Source organism: Schistocerca serialis, chromosome 3, assembly GCF_023864345.2.
Source record: "Schistocerca serialis cubense isolate TAMUIC-IGC-003099 chromosome 3, iqSchSeri2.2, whole genome shotgun sequence".
Lineage (NCBI taxonomy): Eukaryota > Metazoa > Arthropoda > Insecta > Orthoptera > Acrididae > Schistocerca > Schistocerca serialis.
The window spans coordinates 940,146,221-940,173,358 of NC_064640.1; the positions used below are offsets into that span (position 1 = coordinate 940,146,221).

General features: G+C 43.0%; 1 protein-coding gene across 1 annotated transcript in view; it reads right to left on the bottom strand.

The window, feature by feature from the left end:
• LOC126471328 (uncharacterized) overlaps positions 1-27,138 on the bottom strand; it is an 80,856-nt gene that overhangs the window by 17,276 nt on the left and 36,442 nt on the right. Inside the window, exon 4 of the mRNA XM_050099450.1 lies at positions 5,747-5,869. Within this exon, the coding sequence (XP_049955407.1) occupies positions 5,747-5,869 (123 nt within the window). The remainder of the gene's footprint in view (positions 1-5,746; positions 5,870-27,138) is intronic.

Sequence of the window (27,138 nt, forward strand, 5' to 3'; positions counted from 1 at the left end):
ATTGACACAGTCCTGGGGTCAGACACATCACATGATCACACTGACAGAACCACAGGCACATAGACACAGGCAACAGAGCATGCACAATGTCGGCACTAGTACAGTGTATATCCACCTTTCGCAGCAATGCAGGCTGCTATTCTCCCATGGAGACGATCGTAGAGATGCTGGATGTAGTCCTGTGGAACGGCTTGCCATGCCATTTCCACCTGGCGCCTCAGTTGGACCAGCGTTCGTGCTGGACGTGCAGACCGCGTGAGACGACGCTTCATCCAGTCCCAAACATGCTCAATGGGGGACCGATCCGGAGATCTTGCTGGCCAGGGTAGTTGACTTACACCTTCTAGAGCACGTTGGGTGGCACGGGATACATGCGGACGTGCATTGTCCTGTTGGAACAGCAAGTTCCCTTGCCGGTCTAGGAATGGTAGAACGATGGGTTCGATGACGGTTTGGATGTACCGTGCACTATTCAGTGTCCCCTCGACGATCACCAGTGGTGTACGGCCAGTGTAGGAGATCGCTCCCCACACCATGATGCCGGGTGTTGGCCCTGTGTGCCTCGGTCGTATGCAGTCCTGATTGTGGCGCTCACCTGCACGACGCCAAACACGCATACGACCATCATTGGCACCAAGGCAGAAGCGACTCTCATCGCTGAAGACGACACGTCTCCATTCGTCCCTCCATTCACGCCTGTCGCGACACCACTGGAGGCGGGCTGCACGATGTTGGGGCGTGAGCGGAAGACGGCCTAACAGTGTGCGGGACCGTAGCCCAGCTTCATGGAGACGGTTGCGAATGGTCCTCGCCGATACCCCAGGAGCAACAGTGTCCCTAATTTGCTGGGAAGTGGCGGTGCGGTCCCCTACGGCACTGCGTAGGATCCTACGGTCTTGGCGTGCATCCGTGCGTCGCTGCGGTCCGGTCCCAGGTCGACGGGCACGTGCACCTTCCGCCGACCACTGGCGACAACATCGATGTACTGTGTAGGCCTCGCGCCCCACGTGTTGAGCAATTCGGCGGTACGTCCACCCGGCCCCTCGCATGCCCACTATACGCCCTCGCTCAAAGTCTGTCATCTGCACATACGGTTCACGTCCACGCTGTCGCGGCAAGCTACCAGTGTTAAAGACTGCGATGGAGCTCCGTATGCCACGGCAAACTGGCTGACACTGACGGCGGCGGTGCACAAATGCTGCGCAGCTAGCGCCATTCGACAGCCAACACCGCGGTTCCTGGTGGGTCCGCTGTTCCGTGCGTTTCCGTGCGTGTGATCATTGCTTGTACAGCCCTCTCGCAGTGTCCGGAGCAAGTATGGTGGGTCTGACACACCGGTGTCAATGTGTTCTTTTTTCCATTTCCAGGAGTGTATTTAGAACTTCCAAATTGAAAGGCCATACATTTTCATAAATTGTTTTGTCATCTTCGTCCATGTGTTTGAAAGCTTTACCTATCTTTTACATTCTAAAATTATAGCAACATCTTAAGCTTGAAACCATGGATTACTTTGTTCATCAGTAACTATAACACACTTACTATTATGTGAAAGCTTGTTGTGGATGAAGCAGCTGTTGAAGCAGCTTTTACACTGTGCCATGTCGGTGACTGATTCCATTTAATAAATATATTTGTACTAGATTTTTATGATTATTAAATTTTTTTATATAGATCAGGTTCATCAATAAATATATTCGATTTTTCGTTTCCTTTCAGTACATCCAAAATAGACAGTTTTAGGGTAATCTTATAATATTTTAAGTCTATATAAATGAAGGTACTTCTGCTACTTTTGTTTGTAAAAATAGCGATTCTGGATGACAGAAATAAAGCAATGAGATATTTGAGTGATTATGGCTGCTTGGGTAAGTAGGATGATACAAAACTTACTTTAGTGAGTGAAAATTAATTTATTGTTGCATTAATTATATTTCAGGAAACATATGGTCTTGAAATAACTGCTGAGTTAACTGAAGAAACTTGAAATTCTATGAATAAGCCTTGTAATGGCGTAAAAGATATAAATACTGACTACAGGACTACTATGTACAAAGGGAATAAGAAAAATTGGAATAGAATCATAAAGATGCATCTAAGAAGTTATTACAAATAACAATGGCAGCATTTCATCAATGGCAAAAGTATATTGACATTCAGTGTCATCTTTAGTTATCCTGACATTTTAATTACAGATGAAATTCATGTACGTAAGCACGAAATATATGGTCGCTGTTGTCCAAAGGAACTACATGGAAAAGTCCATTATTAGGTCATGTGCTTTTCCCAATTATGGTTAATAAACCTTTCGAAATACATATGGCTGATGAAGAGTGGTGGTACTTGGAGATTGATAGGAATACACCAAAAGATAAAACAAATATATTTGAAGTTTTTGTTCATGAAATTGGTCACATATTTAGTTTAGATCATACAGATGTTGATGGAGCAATTATGTATCCATATTGTAATGGTTCACATTCAGAATTATTTCAGGATGGTATCTATGCTATTCAAACCTTGACAGTAAAAAAGTATCGATACCACCACAGCCAAAAAAAATTACTGTTGTTTCATCTGAACGAAATGAATCTTTATGTCAAATTAAGAAGTTTGTCCACTTCTTATATGTGAACACAGTCTTATATATTTAAAAAAAAAAGTGGATGTGGATGAAATCACAGCAACCTTTGGGCGCCGCCCAGCTAATAACTAATCCGTTAACATTTTTACCACAAGATTTACAAAAAGTAGATGGAATATATCAAAGACTAAGTGGTGAAGTTTTTTTATTTGCTGGCAGTATGGTATTTATGATAAATTTGAATACATTACAATTAATTTCAGCATATCTAAAACCAATTGTTAGTGCAGGATTACGTTGAAGTGTTAAATTAAATACTGTAGTCAACACATACTCGGGTAAATCGTATCACCCACCTTGAGTTCTATCGATATTAGCCTATGTTCCGAGTGTAAAACGGTTGATTAAACCAGTCAAAATCAAAAACTAGTTAATTCGTTGAAAATAGGTTGGTCTATTAGAAACCACTGGAGAGCACCCAACGTATCCACTTACTACTAAATGGAGGGAGCATGTAAGGATAATGGTAGGGAAGGCGAACGACAGGCATCGATTTCTGGGAGAATATTGGGAACATTTCGTTTATCTGTAACGGAAACTGCATGCAGGGTAGTAGTGTGGCCTACTCTTCGACACTTCTCGAGTATTTGAGATTCACAACAGGTCGGGTTAAAGAAAGACATCGAAGCAAATCCGCAGCGGCCTGCTAGATTTGTTACCGGTAGGTTCGGAAAACACACAAGTGTTACGGAGATGCTTCGGGAATTTAAATGAGAATCCTTGGAGGGAAGGAAATATTCTTTTTCGAGGAACACTATTGAGAAAATGTAGAGAAGCGACGTTTGAAGCTGACTGCACAACGATTCTGCTTCTGCCAACGTACATTTCCCGTAAGAAACACTAAGACAAGATAAATTAGGGCTCGTACGGAGGCATTTAGATAGTCGTTTTTGCCTCTCTGTTTGCGAGAGGACTAGGAAAGGTATGGGGTACTCTCCGCCACGCACCGTACAATGGCTTTCGGAGTATGTACGTAGATGTAAACTTAGATGCTGCATGTGTACATCTACATCTACATAAATACTCCGCAATCCACCATACGGTGCGTGGCGGAGAGTACCTCGTACCACAACTAGCATCTTCTCTCCCTGTTCCACTCGCAAACAGAGCGAGGGAAAAATGACTGCCTATATGCCTCTGTACGAGCCCTAATCTCTCTTATCTTATCTTTGTGGTCTTTCTGCGAAATGTAAGTTGGCGGCAGTAAAAATGTACTGCAGTCAGCTTCAAATGCTGGTTCTCTAAATTTCCTCAGTAGCGATTCAAGAAAAGAACGCCTCCTTTCCTCTAGAGACTCCCACCCGAGTTCCTGAAGCATTTCCGTAACACTCGCGTGATGATCAAACCTACCAGTAACAAATCTAGCAGCCAGCCTCTGAATTACTTCTATGTCCTCCTTCAATCCGACCTGATAGGAAACCCAAACGCTCAAGCAGTACGCAAGAATAGGTCGTATTAGTGTTTTATAAGGGGTATCCTTTACAGATGAACCACATCTTCCCAAAATGCTACCAATGAACCGAAGACGACTATCCACCTTCCCCACAACTGCCATTACATGTTTGACCCACTTCATATCGCTCTGCAATGTTACGCCCAAATATTTAATCGACGTGACTGTGTCAAGCGCTACACTACTAACGGAGTATTCAAACATTACGGGATTCATTTTCTATTCATCTGCATTAATTTACATTTATCTATGTTTAGAGTTAGCTGCCATTTTTTACACGAATCACAAATCCTGTCCAAATCATCTTGTATCCTCCTACAGTCACTCAACGACGACACCTTTCCGTACACCACAGCATCATCAGCAAACAGCCGCACATTGCTATCCACCCTATCCAAAAGATCATTTATGTAGATAGAAAACAACAGCAGACCTACCACACTTCCTTGGGGCACTCCAGATGATACCCTCACCTCTGATGAACACTCACCATCGAGAACAACGTACTGGGTTCTATTACTTAAGAAGTTTTCGAGCCACTCACATACTTGGGAACCAGTCCCATATGCTCGTACCTTAGTTAGGAGTCTTCAGTGGGGCACCAAGTCGAACGTGTTGTGTACATAGTTCCGCGTAGTCAGCGCGTACACAACTTGCCCAATAGAACGCGCCCCGCTAAGCACAACAGCGCAGGCGCAGCGCTCGTCCGTCTCCGCACTACGAGATGGCGCTGTCTTAGAGACGGACCAAATTCTGCTTCCGTCGATGCGCATATTAATATGTAATGCAGCCAATGAGATTGCTGCTAATGTAGAACATTTTCTCCTCGTGGATCACACTCTCGCAGTGATACCTGAACGCGTGAGATATTATAACGAGTTTATAGACCTCCGATTAGTCGGTCTGCATTGGTCTGCCTTAGTCTGCCTTAGTCTGTAGTCAAGTTTCAGTCTGCGCCTAATAAGATTATCATATTCCTGTACATAGCCGTGAACATAAATGAATAGACACTTTGTCAAGTATCAGAGATACGTGAGAATAAGATTAACGTACCAAGACCAAAGGAACTTCAGATTGTCAAGTTAAGTAAGTTTTATGCTTGTTATTATTGTAATAAATGTGTGTGAAAATTAATCAAGTTCTGTTTAAAGTTGGTCACCGTCAGTCTGCTACTCTGAGCGTGCAAGTGGCATTTCTATCGTTTGACCTAACACCACGATAAGCCCGCGAGACATATTGCTGACACTCGCCTACTTCGTTAGCGCGACAAGTCAAATAATCTGATGGTGTGTGTACCGAAGGTCTTACAGTACGCACACCACAAAACGCTTTCCGGAAGTCGAGGAATGTGGCATCCGTCTGATACGCTTCATCCATGGTTCGCAAGATATCATGTGAAAAAAGGGCGAGTTGCGTTTCTCAGGAGCGATGCTTTCTAAAGCCGTGCTGATGCATGGACAGCAACTTCTCTGTCTCAAGGAAATTCATTATATTCAAACTTTGAATAGACCTTCCAAATGTCTCAAGGTATTATGAACAAAAATAATCTTAAATGTCAAGTCATCTCGGTGCCAAGGTGAGAAATTTGCCCTTGCCCCTGCGAGTAATGTGTTGAGTAACTGTCTGCGTGGATGAGCAGTGCAGCGGCTTACGGGCGTTGGAAGCGCGTAAGGTCGGCGGCGTAGAGCAGCAGGTCCCCGGTGCCCGTGCGCGTGCCCTCTGCATCCCCATCCGCCCCCTGCAGCTCCCTCTGCGACTCCCAGCGCGCGCCAGGCCTGCAGACAGTAGTGCCTTATGTACAAACATCCGCCGCTGTCAAACCCTGCACCAAGTATCTATGTTGTAATAGACTTTGACCACTTTTCTTCCTGTGAACGTAACGTAAGTAACAAATTTGTGTGCATGGCCACCATCAGCAACAAGTATATAAATATTCGTTTTATAAATTCGGACGCCGCTTTCTTGCTGCAATCTGTTTCATTTGTTGCAGATTCCTCTAGAGGCAATGGTTACAATAGTAACACAACAGCAAAACTAAGCAACAAAGCTACATTAAAATTGCTACACCAAGAAGAAATGCAGATCATAAACGAGTATTCATTGGACAAATATATTATACTAGAACTGACATGTGATTACATTTTCACGCAATTTGGGTGAATAGATCCTGAGAAATCAGTACCCAGAACAACCACCTCTGGCCGTAATAACGGCCTTGATACGCCTAGGCATTGAGTCAAACAGAGTTTGGATGGCGTGTATAAGTACAGCTGTCCATGCAACTTCAACACGATACCACAGTTCATCAAGAGTAGTGACTGGCGTATTGTAACGAGCCAGTTGCTCGGCCACCATTGACCAGACGATTTCAATTGGTGACAGATCTGGAGAATGTGCTGGCCAGGGCAGCAGTCGAACATTTTCTGTATCCAGAAAGGCCCGTACAGTACCTGCAACATGCGGTCGTGCATTATCCTGCTGAAATGTAGGGTTTCGCAGGGATCGAATGAAGGGTAGAGACACTGGTCGTAACACACCTGAAATGTGATACGCCAGTAAGGCGATGACAAATACACGCTTCCAATGTGCGTTCACCGCGATGTCGCCAAACACGTATGCGACCATCATGATGCTGTACACAGAACCTGGATTCATCCGGAAATATGACGTTTTTCCATTCGTGCACCCAGGTTCGTCGTTGCGTACACCATCGCAGGCGCTCCTGTCTGTCATGCAGCATCAAGGGTAACCGCAGCCGTGGTCTCCGAGCTGATAGTCCATGCTGTTGCAAACGTCGTCGAGCTGTTCGTGCAGATGGTTGTTGTCTTGCAAACGTCCCCATCTGTTGACTCAGGGATGGAGACGTGGCTGCACGACCCGTTACAGCCATGCGGATGAGATGCCTGTCATGTCGACTGCTAGTGATACGAGGCCGTTGGGATCAAGCACGGCGTTCCGTATTACCCTCCTGAACCCACCGATTCCATATTCTGCTAATAGTCATTGGATCTCGACCAACGCGAGCAGCAATGTCGCGATACGATAAACCGCAATCGCGATAGGCTACAATTCGACCTTTATCAAAGTCGGAAACGTGATGATACGCATTTATCCTCCTTACACGTGGCATCACAACAACGTTTCACCATGCAAAGCCGGTCAACTGCTGTTTGTGTAAGAGAAATCGGTTGGAAACTTTCCTCATGTCAGCACGTTGTAGGTGTCGCCACCGGCGCCAGCCTTGAGTGAATGCTCTGAAAAGCTAATCATTTGCATATCACAGCACCTTCTTCCTGTCGGTTAAATTTCGCGTCTGTAGCACGTCATCTTCGTGGTGTAGCAATTTTAATGGCCAGTAGTGTAACAGAAAAACAACAACAGTAAAAACAAAGTCACAAACAACAACAGAGCGTGACCAGTCACAGTCACGCACACTCATTACCATAACAACAACACACAATAATCAGTAAAATATAAACAAAGACGCAATATGGTGCACAATGGCACACAACCACAAAATTACACATAAAATCACTAACATTTCCGAAAGACAAGGCATAAACGTATCATACGTAACAGACAGTTGTATCCAGAAACATTCCAAGACTGAGAAGAGACGTATACTTATACAAGGAAGCACGTAAAGTATGTAGCAATTATAATGTAGCTAACGTGATCGCATGTAAGTGGGACAAATAGATGGAACGTTTGATGTCTGATATTAAAACACATATGAGACTGCTATTATGGGACAAAATTCCCCACATTTGCACAGCACCAAAGAGAACATAATTACACACCAACCTCTAGAGAAGAAGAGATGATGATAATCTCAACACACAATAAAAGAGACGGTTCTAAACTTGATAGAAAAATGTCACATAAAAAAAATCACACACTCAACCGAAAAGAAAACTCTTTTTGAAAGCACACGTGTACATGACAACAGATAATACGGTTGAATAACAGGATAATGCCACACAACTGACTTCCCTTCACTATTCCCTGATACCCTTGAGAGGTGGCATGAGCCCCCTCTCATATTTCTATCTTACGATTTTCCTCTCTAATTGCATGCAGTGAAAAGTCGCTATTCCTTCACACGCGGACTTCCCACGCAACGTCTCTCGTCACCCGGGTGGTCCGGTGACAGGCGGGCTCCGCTGATCTGGAAAGGGTTAAGCCGACGGGTGTGAGGAAGTCGAGTGAATGCTTTGCAGACGCCGACATTGTCAAAAGACACGCCCGGAGGGGTGTGAAGTAGCGGCTTGGCTAGAGGTTCCGTTACTTCGCAGAATCTTAGCGAAAACACTTTCTGGCGGGCTACCAGCGAGGTGTGGGAATGACTTGTGTACCCAGGCAGTTGTGGCGGGAAAATTCCGGCGCTTTCTGCAAAATAGTAACTGTGATTGGCTTGCTCAGGGCATAGCTCCGTGACGTAGCAAAATCAGCGCAGAAATTGGCGCCAAGAATCTCCATTGGTGGAATGGTAGTGCTCTGCCAATGGAGTGGAATTTTCCGCCGGTTTTCGAGTTGCTGATTGGAACGTTTAACCACGGCCACTGTCGTGGGGGCGGGAATGTTGTGTGTTCGGCCTGTACGGGTGCTCTAGGTAGTCGGCTCTCGCTTTTCGGTCGAGGACGTCGAAGCAACGAGCCATCGCCTCCGGTACGCCAGATCGTGTTCTGGCAGTTAAGAAGACAGTTTGGTAATGTATGTCCGCAGCACCGGCAGATAGGGATTTTCCTAGGTGATAATCAGAGCTCAGCAGAGCGCGCCTGTTCGTCTTTTTCTAACTTTGTTCTGTCTTGAGTACCAGCAATTAATGTTGGGTTAGCTGTGTGTCTCTCTTAAGATTTGAGTGGCAAGGAATTGGCTCCACATACCACCTCGTCATAAACCTCACAATCTAGTTTAGGGACAACTTCATCTTCACAGCGTTTGTTTGAGTATCCAATTTGAGCCAGTTTGATGTATTATAAATGTTTCATGTGTTTTTGTTTATTATTTTGTGTTTAGTCTTAATAAATCATATTGTTGTTTTGGACAGAACTTTCATTCCGTTAATCGGTAGAGCAACCCATCATTTCTCACTACGTTAATGAAACCTTCCTTTATTTAACTTATTTATCAAATTAAATTCTTGCAGGTGCCAAACTCTTTTCTACTCCACTTGCAGGGTTGATTACAGTCAGTTCGCGTATATTTTTTAATCCATGTGCAACAGCAAAAGTCGGAGTTAGAATAGGGGGGGCTTAGAGCATCATTTACATATGTAGATTCTAGAATTTAGTGTTAAATACACTGCTTGCCCCGGCACCTCGCACCCTCCAAGTAGCCTCTAGGCAAATATTCGAATCATACGAGCGCCAAGAACCTTTTACCCACTCTGTGGCACTTATTAAATGAAATACTATTTTCTAAGGTCCCTTCCCTCACTAGCCACAATCTTACTATCCCTAATGTTTTAACATAATATTAACGTCTAAAAAAAAAAGACACTTTCATTCACGCATATAAACAAACAAACAAACGCACATACACAGACACACACACACACACACACACACACACACACACACACACACACACACACAGAGAGAGAGAGAGAGAGAGAGAGAGAGACAGAGAGAGAGAGATGCACAGCCGTTAGGTTTACATCGTGCGCTTCGTTAGGCTGGCAATAGTTACGCAAACAGGTAAGAAAGGAGACACCAATTACGAGACTAAAAGTTCGTGACGTGAAAATGTGTTGATGTTTTGTACGTGAAGTGACAGTGCGGCCTCTAAATTATGACCAGATGAGACGAAACGCACATTTCGGCCAGAAAAAACGATAACTGTAAGAACTAATTTATTTATGTACAAATTCAGTGAACTGTTTTCTAATCTGTAAGTATCGTATATAAAAACAAAACTCTATTTTTCCAGAGTAAATATACTCCAGATGTCTTAATGAAAAAGGGGAAACGTGCCTGTAACAAATAGAATGATTGCAGCGAGAAAAAGGCATTTGAATTTTTAAAACGAATGTAACATACATACATGAAGGCGGCCTGAGCCAGGAAATGGACTTGTTTGCAGCAATGCAAGTACGCACACAGACAGTCAGGCGACATCTGGAACACGACGGCGACCATCGTTGTGGCTTCCCTAGACGCGTCTGTAAATGGCAGCATGTCGTCTACAGCGTGTGCAACATCCTGCGCGTGTTGGGTTGCAGATCCAACTTCGCCGCATTGCTTTTGCTATAGACATGAGGTTTCAGCACCTGGGTGCCATTGGCAATACAACACGATCACCACTGATTTGTAAGGCCGGTAATTTGGACAGCAGCCGCTGTGTTTCTGACGTGTTAAGACTGCAGGCTGCGCCCTATCTATAAGGTTTCCATGACGTTATCTTTCAACAAGGTAACGCTAGAATGCATTTTGCCAATACTGCTCTCGCCTACCTCGATACAGAGGATGTCTGCTTGTTACCCCTGGTCAGCATGTTTTCCAGAATTGCTCGCACCCCCCCCCCCCCCCATCCACCCACCCCGACCCCCCTCTGCAAACGTCTGGCCGTGGGCTGAGGACATACTGACACACCATCATTCGCCAGACACTTGGACTGATGAAATCTATACTAGAGCTGCTTCAGCAGTATCGAATGGTGTAATCGTAGCCGCCATCCGAGCTCACAAGGAAAGCATTTGTGTTCTAACGAACATTTCTGATCAAAATTTTGATTACAGGACCTTTACATACCTCCCAATGTGCTGGTGAGTATCGTTTTCCTGCAAGATCCTGCAAGCTTGCTCTAGATATCACTGTAGAGCCAAACGCAATGCAGATACCTTAAGTGTAAATGCAGGTGAAGACTTTCAATAAAATGCCCAAAGCAGTGTCATATCGGCACATTCTATAAGTGCTGAACTCCACGTCAGTGACACGTTCTCCAATATCGTAGCCAGCAATCTGCCACATATCACGAGCCATTAACCTTCATATTTCCTTAGATAATTGTGACACAATATGTTTTTATGATAAACAATCTGCCATGCAATTTCGGTTGCATATTCCTGGGACGTAGTTTAAGAGAGTCTGTTATTCTCTTGGCATATATTTTACATTCCCTGAAGCAATACGCGCCCAGCTGTTGTGCATATTTTGTAGTTTTAGGTGGAATGATTTTTAAAGCTATATCTCTTCCTCCAGAGGCTTCCAGTAACACTTGTTCATCCTCGTGTCCATACGAGCAGTCAGAAAGTACTAGTGAATGGCGGGTAATGTGGATTCGACAGTGACAGAAAAAACATCTTCAGATGTTCTTTCGTGATCTTGCCACTCACACTTACATCTACGAAAGGCATCGTTCTTCTCCCCTCGAAACGCGGGCTCCAATGTTTCCATCTGGTTCTTTCGACCGTATATAGAGTTTGTCTGTCAATCGTCACTGCATTGATATACTGGTGGCAACATCGATCTTGTAGCTGTGTGTGTCACTGTTAATTGATTGCATCGTCGGTATAGCGCTTCTGTCCCCTTTCATGGCTAGCGTTCTTTCGGAAGAAAACTCATTGTGGAATTGACTATAATTAAAGTTCCACACAGAATACATCTGAATGTTTTTTGTCGTGGTATGCGCATTGACTGCAGCAACAAATATTTGAGCTCTCTCAAACACCTCTTCGTCGTCCTCCTTATCTTTTCGTGCTTGGAGCACAGTTGTATGGCGTCATGTTATCTTAAACTCGTTTTTAAAATTAGTAATAAATACCAGTGACGCTGTAAATTCTGCACACCCGAGATTTCTGGCTATGTCCAGTGCCCAGTGTTGTAAATGCCAATAATGAACGGAAGAACCACATGCTCGCGCTTCATAAAACTTCGCTGTTACACGCTGATTGATGATACTGAACTGCAGAGTACGATTTCATCTCAAAACTATGTTCCCTCCTCTTTACTTTGCCACATAGTCCAGTACTCTTTTAATATTGCTTTTAGACTTCGGTTTAGAGTACCTTTTCAGGAGCTTTCATGTATGATTAAACCACTGACGTGATAATCATCATACGTATTCCTTATTGTGCTGTTACCAAACACCTTGATGATACTTTCGACTTTAAACTTCGTATCACGAAAAGGTTGGAATTCAATTTCGTTGCTTCCATCACCTCTTCTCGAACTTACCGTATCAAATGGTTCAAATGGCTCTGAGCACTATGGGACTCAACTGCTGAGGTCATAAGTCCCCTAGAACTTAGAACTACTTAAACCTAACTAACCTAAGGACAACACACACATCCATGCCCGAGGTAGGATTCGAACCTGCGACCGTAGCGGTCGCGCGGTTCCAGACTGTAGCGCCAGAACCGCTCGGCCACCAACGGCCGGCCTTGCCGTATCACTACCGCTTGTAGACAGGTGTTAGTCATTATCATCACTAGAATCTTAATTACATGTTAGTGTTACAACAGTATCTGTTTCTAACCTGTTTTTCACTATAATAGGTAACAGAAAACTTGTGAATGTTTCATCTTCTACACCAATATCATCTTCACGACGAAGAATTCGTCGTAACTTCATCTTAACCAACCGCAATATATTTCAGGGGTGATTACCCATCTGACGTATCGCTACACAAATAATCTCACAAAATCCAACGTCACTTACACACTGCACCGTCTCTTCTGGTCTCGACTGGCATAGCGGCTGGCAAACGACGAACTCGAGATGGAATACCCATGAGGAGGAAAAGGAGATTAGCGTTTGACGTCCCATCGACGACGACGTCATTAGAGACGGAGCACAAGCTCGGATTAGGGGAGGATTGGGAAGAAAACCGGCAGTGCCCTTTCAAAGGAACAATCCCGGAATTTACCTAAAGAAATTTCGGGAAATCGCGGAAAACCTAAATCAGGATGACCGGACGCCAGTTTGAACCGTCGTCCTCCAAAATGTGACTCCATTGTGCTAACCACTGCGCCACATAACCTAAGGGAGGGATGCCGTGTGGGCCATCTCTAAGGGTTGTTCAGTGTCTGTCCCCGTCTATCGCATTTTCGGAGCCAGAGATTAGGGACCAGCCCTAGATTTGTCGAAACAATGGCCGAAGACCGCCTGAAAACCATGCTCAGGCTGGCTTTTATACCAGACCAACGTGAATTTGTCGCATATCCCTATGTTACGAACTAGGAGGCAATGCGTTAACATATGCAAGAAGTGTTGAACACTTGCCAGAAGCTACATGTGCCCAAATCCCGTATTGGTGATGTTATCGTGGAAAATGGACATGTCACCGATCCATCCATCCAGTCATAACACTTGTAGGCATAACTAATAGGGAACGCATAATTCTAAAATGTACTGAATGACGTCATTGTCAGATGCCTTAGAGGACTTCCGTTACAGCTCCGTTCCAGAGAGGAGTCAGATCTACACTGAAGAATGAAAGAAACTGGTACATCTGCCTAATATCATGAAGGGCCCCCAGGAGGACGCAGAAGTCCGCAGCACGACGTGGCATGGACTCGACTAATGTCTGAAGTAGTGCTGGAGGAAAATGACACCATGAATCCTGGAGGGCCCGTAAGAGTACGAGGGGGGTAGAGGTATCTTCCGAATAGCACGTTGCAAGTCATCCCACATATGCTCAATAATGTTCATGCCTGGGGAGTTTGGTGGCAGAGGAAGTGTTTAAACTCAGAAAAGTGTTCCTGAAGCCACTCCGTAGCAATTCCTTCTGGAATCGCTCAAGTCCGTCAGAATATACAATGGACATGAATGGATGCAGGTGATCAGACAGAATGCTTACGTACGTGTCACCTGTCACAGTCGTAGCTAGACGTATCGGGGGTCCCATATCACTCCAACTGCACACACCCCATACCATTACAGAGCCTCCACCTGCTTGAACAGTCCCCTGCTGACATGCAGGGCCCATGGATTCATGAGGTTGTCTCCATACCCGCACTCGTCCATTCTCTCGATATAATTTGAAACGAGACTAGTCCGACCACGCAACATGTTTCGAATCATCAACAGTCCAATCTCAGTGTTGACGGGTTCAGGCGAGGCGTAAATCTTTGTGTTGGGTAGTCATCGTGGGTACACGAGTGGGCCTTCGGCTGTGAAAGACCATAATGATGCTGTGTCGTTGAATGGCCCAGCACTGAAATCTGCAGTAATTTGCGGAAGGGTTGCACTTCCGTCACGTTGAACGATTCTCTTCGGTCGTCGTTGATCCCGTTGTAGCAAGATCTTTTCGGCCCCAGCGATGTCGGTGATTTAATGTTTTAACGGATTCCTGATATTCACGGTACACTCGTGAAATGGTCATACGGGAAAATCCCCACTTCATCGCTATCTCGGAGATGCTGAGTTCCATCGCTTGTGCGCCGACTATAACACAACGTTCAAACTCACTTAAATCTTGATAACCTGCCATTGTAGCAGCAGTAACCGCCAGACACTTGTTTTCTCATATGGGCGTCGCCCACCGCAGCGCCGTATTCTGCCTGTTTACATATCTCTGTGTTTGAATAGGCATGCCTATACCAATTTCTTTGGTGCTTCAGTGTATTTGAAGGCGACAGGACTCGCTTTTCGTGGTACGAGGTTATCGGGAAGAGCACATGCACCACGTCGTTCTGAATAGTGTTAACAACGCTGTCATTAGTCTGCTGACCTGTGAAAGTAATTTTTATGGAGTGACGAGTTATGGCAAAACACTTGACACTTCAATGTATGTGTGTGGATTTGGGAAATACCTACAATACGACACTGAGGAGACTGTATTTTAGCGACAGTGACGTTCTCTGTAGGTGGCGTAATGCTCTGGTGCCTTTTGTTCTTGAACTTTGTTCGAGACTTTAATTTTTGACGACAGCAGTGTGATAGACGGTGGCTGTGGAAATAGTTTAGACAATTACGCGCTTCCTTCAGTGTGGCAAGAACTAGGGATTGGTATTTTTTGTAACGGTATACTTAGAGCATTGTGTCCCACTTCACAGCAGTGAGGATAACAACTATGATCACGCACATACACAGTCTTATCAAAAGTATGCAGACACATGTTAGACGACATTAATATGGGATACATCTACCCTTCGCATTTATGACGGCTTGAAGTCTGCGGCGGACACTTTCAGTGAGGGGTGTGAATGTCTGTGGAGAAATAACAGCCCATTCTTCCTCAAGAGCCTAAACCAGAGAGGACAGTAATTTTTATCTGTGTTATTTTATCTGCTGTCATCTACAAACGACCTGCCGCCTAGTTACTAAGAGAGGTTGTATTTTCACATTATGAAACTGTAGGCTGGCAAATCTTATAGTTGACAGTGTATTGGGAGGTGGTGGAGGGATCACTCATGGAAAAATTCCTGTAGTAGTTGGTATTACATCTGCACCTTTTTTTATTCTGACTCTGATAGGTATACCTGCTCAAAGGAAGTCCCTCTAACTAAGGGCTCTCCTGCAGAGGACGCCATGTTTCCAAGTAGAGAAGGAATTAGAATATTTCATCAGAATATAAGAGGTGTTAGAGATAAAGTTAGTGAACTGCTTATAGATGTTGACTCTGAAATTATTGGAATATCGGAGCACCACTTAAATAATTTTTCACAATTCAGTGGCTTCCTTTACCAGGATACAATTATCTGGCTGTTCTTCAAGGCGTTCCTTGCGGGATGGGGGAGTGACTATGTGCGTAAAAACAGTATTCCATTTGAGTCCATAGACATATCATGGCACTGCACTGTACAAGTATTTGAATGTTGTGCACCGGCAGTGGAATTTAGTGAAACTAATCTTCTAATTGTTGTTGTCTATAGGTCCCCTAACTCTGACTTCAGAGCATTTGTGCTCAAACTAGAGGGGATTCTTGATTCACTTTATAGGAAGTACTAGAAATTAATTTTATGTCGTGACTTCAATATAAATTTTGTTTATGATGGTGCAAGAAAAAGGATGTTGGTAGATCTCCTAAATTAATATGATCTGATGCAGACTGTGTTTTTTCCAACTAGGGTGCAGGGGAACAGTAACACAGCCGTAGACAATATTTTTATTCATTCTTCATTACTCGATGGGCATTCTGTTAGTAAAACGGTGAATGCCCTTTCAGACCATGATGCACAAATTTTAACACTAAAAGGCTTTTGTACTCAAACAAATGTCACATATAATTACAAACTGTGTAGGAAAGATAATCCAACAGTAATAGAGAGTTTTTTTAAACCTTGTCAAGGAACAAGAGTGGTAAAATGTTTACAGTGCCGATAACGTAGATGATAAATAATATGCTTCCCATAACATATTTCTCATGCTCTTTGAGAGTTGCTTTCAATTAGAGCGTTATAAACGGGGTACTAGCAGTAAAAGGCAGCCTGGGTGGCTGACTAGTGGAATAAGAATATCATGTAGAACAAAGCGAGAATTATATCAATATGTTAGAAATAGGCACAATCAAGCTGCAGTAGCCCATTACAAACAGTACTGTAATGGTTCAAATGGCTCTGAGCACTATGGGACTAAACTTCTGAGGTCATCAGTCCCCTAGAACTTAGAACTAATTAAACCTAACTAACCTAAGGACATCACACACACCCACGCTCGAGGCAGGATTCGAACCTGCGACTGTAGCGGTCGCGTGGTTCCAGACTGTAGCGCCTAGAACCGCTCGGCCACTCCGACTGGCAGTACTATAATGTACTTAAAATGTTATTATGAAGGTAAGGAGTATGTGGTATGCAAATAGAATAGCTAATTCACAGGATAAAATTAAAACCATAGGTCAGTTGCGAAGGAAGGGTCTGGTTAGCAGCACAAGGTCGACGGCATAAAGTCATTTTGTAGTAAAAATATTTCTGTTACTGATAAATCAAATATATGTACAGTATTTAACAATCATTTTCTGAGCATTTCTGGTGAATTAAATGAAAATTTAGTTTCCACATGGAATCATATAACTGTCTTGGCAAATGCCTTTCCAAGATTGATGTCTGAAATACTTCTCTGTGATACAGACAAGAGGGAGATTGAATCAATAATGAAATCACTGAAGACTAAGGACTCTCATGGAGATGATGGTGTGGATGGTAGAGTATTAAAGTACTGTGTTGCATATGTTAGCCCTGTATTTAGCCATATCCTTTAGAAATGATCACTTTCCTGAACGATTAAAATACTCAGTAGCAAAGCCGCTTTACGAAAAGGGAAAAAGGGGTAATGTAGATAATTTCAGTCCTATTTCTAAGCCATCAGTGTTTGATAAAGTTATTGAGAAAGCTGCGTATGTAAGGATAACTCATCATTTTATATCACACAATTTGCTATCATATGTACTGTTCGGTTTTAGAAGTCATTTAAGAACTGAAAATGCTATATTCTCTTTTCTCTGTGAGGTACTGGATTGGTTAAACAAAAGGCTTCGAACGTTAGGCATATTTTTTTGTTTAACTAAGGCGTATGATTGCGTTGATCACAAAACATTGCTCCAGAAGTTGGGCCATTACGGAATATAGGGAGTAGCTCTCAATTGGTTCACCACTTACTTTAGCAACAGACAACAAAAGGTCATCATTTACAGTCTTGGGAATGGCTGTGATGTGGGGTCTGAGTGGGGTATGGTCAAGTGGGGGGAGCTCCAGCGATCAGTGTTGGGGCAACTCCTGTTCCTTATTTATATAAGTAATAAGCCCTCTAGTATTACGGGTAACTGTAAAATATTTCTGTTTGCTGATGACATTAACTTGGTAGGAAAGAATGTTATGTGCAACATTGGATCGGTTTCAAATAGTGCACTTCATGACCTAACGTCATTGCTTGTAGAAAGTAAACTAACGAAAAATCACAATAAGACTCAGTTTTTACACACAATTCAACCAAACCTGACGTTTTAATTTCGCAGAATGGGCATATGATTAGTGAAACTGAACAGTTCAAATTTCTATGTGTTCAAATAGATATTAATCTGTCGTGGAAAGCCCACGTTCAGGATTTTATTCAAAGACTTAATGGTGCCATTTTTACTATTCGAACGGTATCTGAAGTGAGTAATCGTTCAACACGATTATTTTCATTCGATTATGTCGTATGGTATTATATTTTGGGGTAACTTTTCCCATTCTAAAAGGCTATTTTTGGCTCAGAAACGGGTGGTTCTCGCAATAGATAGTGTAAGTTCACGAACCTCTTCTCGACCCCTGTTCACGAGCCTGGGTATTTTGACACTGGCCTCTCAATATACAGGGTTTTTGAGGAGGTAAGGTCAATATTTTACACAGTAATAGTACAAGTAATTCTGAACAAAACATGTTGTATGAAGATAAGTCCGCAAATGCTTCGTTAGGGAGGTATGGGTATTGAAAGGAATTTTAATTCTGCAAAACGGATGTGCACGGCGTGAACGTATACGCAATACAACTGGACTGTAACGTGTTTTTCTTGAAAACAATGTTACAGAGAAGTACAGTTATGTTACACATTTTTGCATAATGTTTATATACTTTGCATTTAGTACATAAGGCATTACAACATGCATGTTACATGTTTTCAGTTGAAAAATTACGTACCATGTCTTTTACAAACGGTTTCAACACTTATCGTACAGATGTTGTACAGTTCACAGAACAGGTTCGAATATCCCACCATGAACGTCAATGCACTTTTGCGCTCTAACGAAATATGTTGTGCTGCTTGTTCAATTGCCTGTTGTTGGTTCCTAATCAATTCAGCAACGTCCATGGTGCGACGACGCAGTTCATCTCGTGTATTTACCTCCGCTTTGTGCACATCTAATTTCATCCAACCCCATACATAGAAATCTGAAGGTGTAAGGTCAGGTGATCTTGGCGGCCAGTTAATAGCACGGCCACGGCCAATCCAGCGATTAGGGTAGGTGCGATTGAGATGGTCTCTCACACGTAAGGTAACATGTGGAGGGCCACGGTCATGTCGGAAGTACATTCCAGTTCGCTTGGCTAAAGGAACGTCTTCGAATAGTTCCACAAATGAATTTTACAAAAAATGCAGGTACTTCTCTCGCGTCAATCGTTGACTGATAATAAATGAAACTATCAAAATGTTACCTACCACGTCGCACCAAACATTTACGGCAAAGCGAACTTGGAAATAGCTATCCACTGAAGAGTGTATATTTTCCCATGACCATTGATGATTATTTTATGTGTTGTTTATTCCATGTCGTGAAAACTGGGCTTCGTCAGTGAATATTATGTATGGAAGCAAATGACTATTCTCAATTACCCAGCGACAGAATTGAAATCGTTGGGCATTGTCGCCAAAGTGGAGATTTTGGACGCGCTATATGTGCAACGGATGTAATGTTTCCCATACACGTGTCTGTGGGACATTCCTACGCAGGGACATTCTTCCTTTGCTCGTACCGGGACTTCGCTCAACACTTGTGATATTTTCTTCCTGTTTTTGCGAAGTTTGTTGACGTGAACGCTCGGACGAAAAATGTCTACTTGGAAGAGAGCCTGTTGCACGCAAAGTGATAAATACTTTGGTAAAAACCCTGCGATCAGGTAACCGTCGTGTAGGAAGCACCTGTGGTTCTCTTCTCTTGCAGCGGTAGCACTACCGTCGCAGAAGCCATTAACATATCTGCGTATTCCTCATTACTGTAGACGTGTGGCATTGTTAGCAGCGCTTGTACGAACACAGTTAACACCATACACTACACAGCTAACCTATCCATCGCCGGTTCACTACACAATGCTCTAACAACGGCTGATTGTACTACGCACGTCACATAACCATAATACACGGTAGGTTGCTTAGCGTAAACATGGCATGGTTCAAATGGCTCTGAACACTATGGGACTTAACATCTATGGTCATCAGTCCCCTAGAACTTAGAACTATTTAAACCTAACTAACCTAAGGACATCACACAACACCCAGTCGTCACGAGGCAGAGAAAATCCCTGACCCCGCCGGGAATCGAACCCGGGAACCCGGGCGTGGGAAGCGAGTACGCTACCGCACGACCACGAGCTGCGGACAACATGGCATGTACCCGTGCATTGTTTACAAGAAAGTCACGTTACGGTCCGGTTGTATTGCGTATACGTTTACTCTGTGCACCTCAGTTTTTCAGAATTAAAGTTCCTTCCAATACTTATACCTCCCTAACGAAGCATTTGCGGACCTATTTTCATATAACAATTTTTGTTCAGAATTACTTATTCTATCACTGTGTAAAATCTTGACCTTTCCCGACTCCCCCCCCCCCCCAACACTTTGTATATATTCCTTACTGTCATTTCTTGCTAACAGTACTTGCTTATTCCCAAGAATAAGCAGCTTTCACTCAGTTAATATTCGGCAGAAATCAAACATGCATTTGGATCGAACTTCCTTAACTCTTGTGCAGAAAGGCGTGCAGTATAGTGTTGCATCAATTTTCAATAAGCTACCACTAGATTTAAAAAATCTTTGCAGTAATCCACGCGCTTTCAAATCGAAACTGAAGAGTTTCCCCATGGGTCACTCCTTCTATTCTGTTGAGGAGTTCCTTGAAAAATTAAGCTGATTCTTGTTGTATTGTTGACTGCGTTTACGTAAACTTATGGCTTGACTTTTTTCGGGTTCATAAACATTTTATTTTTATCTGTTATTACTTTTATCTTGTAATTGTATGTACGGGCATGTCCCATAGCCTTGGAGATTTGCTCATCAATTTGATCTATGGAACTTAACGTGTAAATAAAAATAAAAATAAAATAAAATGTGAAACTTATTTGATAGTCCTTATTTGTCATAGGGATTAATAATATTGCAGCTTTAAGTACTTATAAACTTAAAGGTAATTAAGAAATGAAAATATTAAAATTAAGGATTTATGAATAGAAGATAGAAATTTAGTCAGACAGAAAAGCGGTTATGACATATTATCACTTTATTACATATTATGAAATCTGAATTTTTTTCATAAAGTAAAGTTATATGTAAAGGTATGCTTGGATGATTATGTCTCACTTTACAGCAGTATCGAAAACAACTATGAGCACTCATACACTATCGTATCAAAATTTTCGAACACATGTCAGTGAACGTTAATATGGGATATGCCTACTCTTCGCTTTTATGACGGCTTGAAGTCTGCTTGGGACACTTTCAACTTGGTACATGAATGTTTGTGGAGAAGGGGCAGCGCATTCTTCCTCAAGAGCCGAGACCAGAGAAGGTAGTAATGTTGGATGCAGGGATGTGGAGCAAAGTCAGCGTTCTTATTCATCCCAAACGTGTTCCATTGGGTTCAGGCCGTTCTATTTATCGATTGTTACTGTCTTCAAGCCACTGCCTCACAGATGCTGCCTTATGACGGGGTGCACTGTCATGTCATACAAACAGTCATCGTCTCCGAACTGTTCCTCTGCTGTACGCAGTACACAGTGCTGTAAAATATATTCGTATCCTTTCGAATTTAGCGTTCACTTCAGCACAATAAGGGACCTACACCCTAACCACGAAAAGCCCTCTCATACCATAACACCACCTCCTCCGTACTTCACCGCTGGCACTACACGAGTTGGTAGATAATGTTCTTCAGGCATTCGCCAAACCTGAACCCTACCATCGGATTGCCACAGTGTACAGCGCGATTCATCACTACAAATCACTAATTTCTGGTCTTCCGCTGTCCCTTGTCGTCGCTCGTTGCACGACCCTGAACCGTCGCTTAGCGCTGACATTGGTACCATTGTACCCTATTCTCTTTAATTCCATATGCACACTTAATGTGCCATCTCGACAGCTCATAGCACCTTGGAACTCACGAGTGATTCCCTCTGCTGGTTTCGTGAGATTTGTTACAACCACCCTCAGCAATGTTCGACAGTCCCTGTGCGTCAGTAGTCAGTACATGAGATCGTTGTGGTCTTGGTTTAGCTGTTGTTGTTCCTCCTCGGTTCGACTTGACAGTCGCATCACGAGGAGTAAGCTTGGGCAGCTGGAGAAAGCTTGAAAAGATCCAGATGGATTCGTTAAGCAGGTGACATCGGTTCTATATGTTAGAAGTCACCAAGATCTCCTGAACGACCCATTCCGCTGATAATGCTGCTATGCTGACAACATAATTCTCCCTGCCTACTGTTACGCTTGTCAGCCTGCCTCTCGTGACAGCTAGTGGTCAATTCCGCATAATATAGTATCGTCCGGACACTTTTGCTCAGACAATTTTTAGTAACATAATGCCTACATATGTGCTATTCACATACAGGATGAAACACAGTACCATATGCAGTCACATTATTAGAAAGGGCAGAAGGTTCTACATTAATCCCCAGACTTTGATTCACAGGTTGAGAAATAAAATTTGGTGCCACATTCGTAACTTTTAATACGAGAAATGGCGCTGATAACTTCGCCGTTGAGCGCCCATAACCACCAACCACGCACACAAAATTTGGTGCCGGTTGCTCTCTGCCCCTTCGGTAGTCAAATTCTGGTGACAAAATTTCTTCCACCACTAAGACACGAACAGGATACGTCACTACCGTGATAGCGAACTTTACAGACTTTGGCGGTAGACGCAGGAACAAGAGGTATATGATTACACAGTTGTATGTCAGAATGTGAGCCACAAAGAACATTCATTGTATCGTAAAGGTGGTGTCTGCATTTTGGAAAATATGAATTTTTCAGAAGGAAACACTATCAGACGCTCTGCTGATCATCGTTTCGTTGTCGGTCTTGGTAAAAGGAATCTCAGTAGTTTTTGCTTCACTGGAAAACACTCACACAACCTTATCTCGATAGCAGGATATTTGATATTGAAACACTTCGTTGGGCATATCGCAATATCATTCTTTTAAAGGTAAGCGATTAACCAAAACCTCACATCCCCACGTAAGTTTTCAGAACTTTAGCAGGAATTAGCATTACATTTTATGTTTAATGCCTCAGCGTTAGTTACAGTTGTCACATTTGAACACTATTTGCTCCCTATAAACTCCTTTCTTCACGTGATCAAAAGTCTTCCGAAACTCATCTTCATCACTGTACAATGTAGATTGTGCGGTATTTAGTCCAGGAAATGTGAACGATGAAAATCATTGGATGTGTATCAGGATATCCGATGATAACGAGATTCACGGAAGTGGTGCAATAGTCCACTAATCGGATAAAAAGATCCTCTAAATTACCGGAGAGCATGTCTTTCATAGCCGACCAGAGTGGCCGAGCGGTTCTAGGCGCTACAGTCTGGAACCGCGCAACCGCTACGGTCGCAGGTTCGAATCCTGCCTCGGGCATGGATGTGTGTGATGTCTTTAGGTTAGTTAGGCTTAAGTAGTTCTAATTTCTAGGGGACTGATGACCTCAGAAGTTAAGTCCCATAGTGCTCAGAGCCATTTGAACCATCTCTTTCATACGAGGTTTCTCTTCAAATAATACAAGTCGCAAAGACTGGGTGACTGACGTTGCACCATCGGAATTGGCCAAGCATTAGTTTCATCTTAGTAATATAACTGTCTTGTGAATGTGTTAAACTAGTCACCGACTTATTTTGTACTTATGTTTCGTTTACAGCTCAGTGTGCGAACATCTGCTTCGGAAGTTTCGGAAGCGTGATCACTATCTTGTCTCCGGAAAGGTAATGTTTTGCTGAGTAGTTATATAGAAACATCATCGAAGGAAAGCAGCAGAAACATGAATCTCAACCTGGCAACCGCCTTACCAACTATTAATTTTATATGATCATTCCACTTCAAATCGTTCCGTACGCATACTCCCAGATATTTTACAGAAGTAACTGCTACCAGTGTTTGTTCCGCTATCATATAATCATACAATAAAGGATCCTTATTTCTATGTATTCGCAATGCATTACATTTGTCTATGTTAAGGGTCAGTTGCCACTCCCTGCACCAAGTGCCTATCCGCTGCAGATCTTCCTGCATTTCTCTACAATTTTCTAATGCTGCAACTTCTCTGTATACTACAGCATCATCCGCGAAAAGCCGCATGGAACTTCCGACACTATCTACAAGGTCATTTATATATATTGATGGTCCCAGAGGCTACTTTAACACCTGTAGACGTCTCTCCATTGAGAACAACATGCTGTGTTCTGTTTGATAAAAACTCTTCAATCCAGCCACACAGCTGGTCTAATATTCCGTAATCTCTTAATTTGTTTATCAGGCGACAGTGCGGAACTATATCGAACGCCTTCCGGAAGTCAAGGAAAATGGCATCTACCTGGGAGCCTATATCTAATATTTTCTGGGTCTCATAAACAAATAAAGCGAGTTGGGTCTCACACGATTGCTGTGTCCGGAATCCATGTTGATACCTACAGAGTAGATACCGGGTTTCCAGAAAGTTCATGATACGCGATCAAAAAACATGTAAAATTCAACAACAGATCGGTGTCAGAGATATAGGTCTATAGTTTTTCGCATCTGCTACACGACTCTTCTCGAAAACTGGAAGTACCTGTGCTCTTTTCCAATCATTTGGAACCTTAGGTTCCTCTGGAGACTTGCGGTACACGGCTGTTACAAGGGGGGCAAGTTCTTTCGCGTACTCTGGGTAGAATCGAATTGGTATCATGTCAGGTTCAGTGGACTTTCCTCTGTTGAGTGATTTCAGTTTCTTTTCAGTTCCTTCGACACTTATTTCGATGCCAGCCATTTTTACGTTCGTGTGAGGATTTAGAGAAGGAACTGCAGTGCGGTCTTCCTTCATGAAACAGCTTTGGAAAAAGGTGTTTAGTATTTCAACTTTACGCGTGTCATCCTCTATTTCAATGCCATTATCATCCCAAATGGTTCAAATGGCTCTGAGCACTATGGGACTTAACATCTACGGTCATCAGTCCCCTAGAACTTAGAACTACTTAAACCTGCCACGAGGCAGAGAAATATCATCCCAGAGTGTCTGGATATGCATTTTCGATCCACTTACTGATTTAACGTAAGACCAGAACTTCCTAGGATTTTCTGTCAAGTCGGTACATAGAATTTTACTTTCGAATTCACTGAACGCTTCACGCATCGCCCTCCTTACGCTAACTTTGACAACGTTTAGCTTCTGTTTGTCTGAGAGGTTTTGGCTGCATTTAAATTTGCAGTGAAGCTCTCTTTGCTTTCGCAGTAGTTGCCTAATTTTGTTGTTGAACCACGGTGCGTTTTTCCCGTCCCTCACAGTTTTACTCGGCACGTACATGTCTAAAACGCATTTTTCGATTGCCTTGAACTTTTTCCATAAATACTCAACAATGTCAGTGTCGGAACAGAAATTTTCGTATTGATCTGTTAGGTAGTCTGCCTCCTATTACTCTTGCTAAACAGATAAACCTTCCTCCCTTTTTTTATATGCCTATTTACTTCCATATTCAGGAATGCTGTAACGGCCTTAGGATCACTGATTCCCTATTCTGCGCTTACAGGGTCGAAAAGTTCGGGTCTGTTTGTTATCAGTAGGTCCAAGATGTTATCTCCACGAGTCGGTTCTCTGTTTAATTGCTCGAGGTAATTTTCGGATAGTGCACTCAGTATAAAATTACTCGATGCTCTGTCCCTACTACCCGTCCTAAACATCTGAGTGTCCCAGTCTATATCTGGTAGGACAATAAAGTATACGTAATATACAGATAAATAGTTTAAAGTCTGACAGATTCCTTCTGCGTGTATGTATCATACTAACAATAGTAACAATTTCGTGACATGAATGCACTGTATAAACAGTATCATGATATAGCATTTCTTTTCAACCTGTTGCTCCAGTGGAAGGACGAAACACAATTTTGAGACACTTAGAAGACACTCAAACCACAAAAGAACGTATTATCCTACAAATGATTATTCGTCCTTTGCTCAGAAGTAATTTTGTAACCGAACAGTCATTAAGAATTAGCGTCCTCAGACAGCTGTTTCCTCGTTGTCTACTTTTTTCTATGGGGAACGAAGTAGCGGATTCCCTATCTTTTAAACCAGTGCTAGATGAAATATTACAACCATATACGACTGCGTAGCAACTTACTGGTATTTACGACCATGTCAAGTATGGTTAGTAACAGAGCAAGGAAGCAAATAAAACTGTTTCGTCAGCAATGGAGGCATTTGACGGCAAACCAATTAGAAGCGCTGGCAGCTGGGCAATTTCACAGGACGCGATCGATCACACTTGCAAAGACGGTGGTTCACCCATATAGCACCCTCAGAGGAGTTTACACGAGTTCGTTTCGTTTTAAGCACGCACCACGCAGCTGGCCTGCATCGCCTTTGTGCTGAGTGACGTGTCGCGTAACAAACATGGAGCTAGGCTGAGTCTTGTTCCCGCAGCCTGCGCCGCTGACAGAGCACCTTTAACAGCAGAAAAGAAAAGCGGTCCAGAGACGGAGAAGGCGTTTGCTTCTCTGATGCTGACAGGTTTTCAACACTTCTCAGAATTTAGTTCAAAGCACAGAAAGCTATTCTATATGTCGTTGTAAAACTGTCCTTTCGGCGAGATGATTTATTGCAATTACTTTATTAGTTGTTACAGTATTAATTATGTGTGCATACCAATTCTCCTAACCCTTATGGTTTACTAATGCTGTGATGATGAGCGCCCATGAATGAGGTTAAACTGCGTAAAAGAGTTAAAAATTGTAGAATAATAGAATAACGTAGTTCCTAAAACTTCTTGTGAATCGCACACATTAAAAACATATAATGAAAGCTTTTGATGAGTCAGTTCTTAAACGCTGGATAACAGGAAGGAGGACATTAATAAGAAGTTATTTGGAGACAACAACAGACAAATCAAGTTTTTGTATGTCCATCCTCGTGACTGGAGGTCTAGGGGACTACGGCCGTTCACTAAATACCTACAGCCGTCAGTATGATGTCATTTGTTGTATGGCTACTAGTTTAGGCGCTTCAGTGCATCATCTTCAGATCTTACCTGATGCTGAATAGGTTAACAACATCCGTATACACGATGGATCAATGGCCAACATAACTGGTTTACACAGGTTACGTACAACTGTGATATTGTCTCTCCAACCAACAATTGTCAACAGTTGACAGTTGACACTT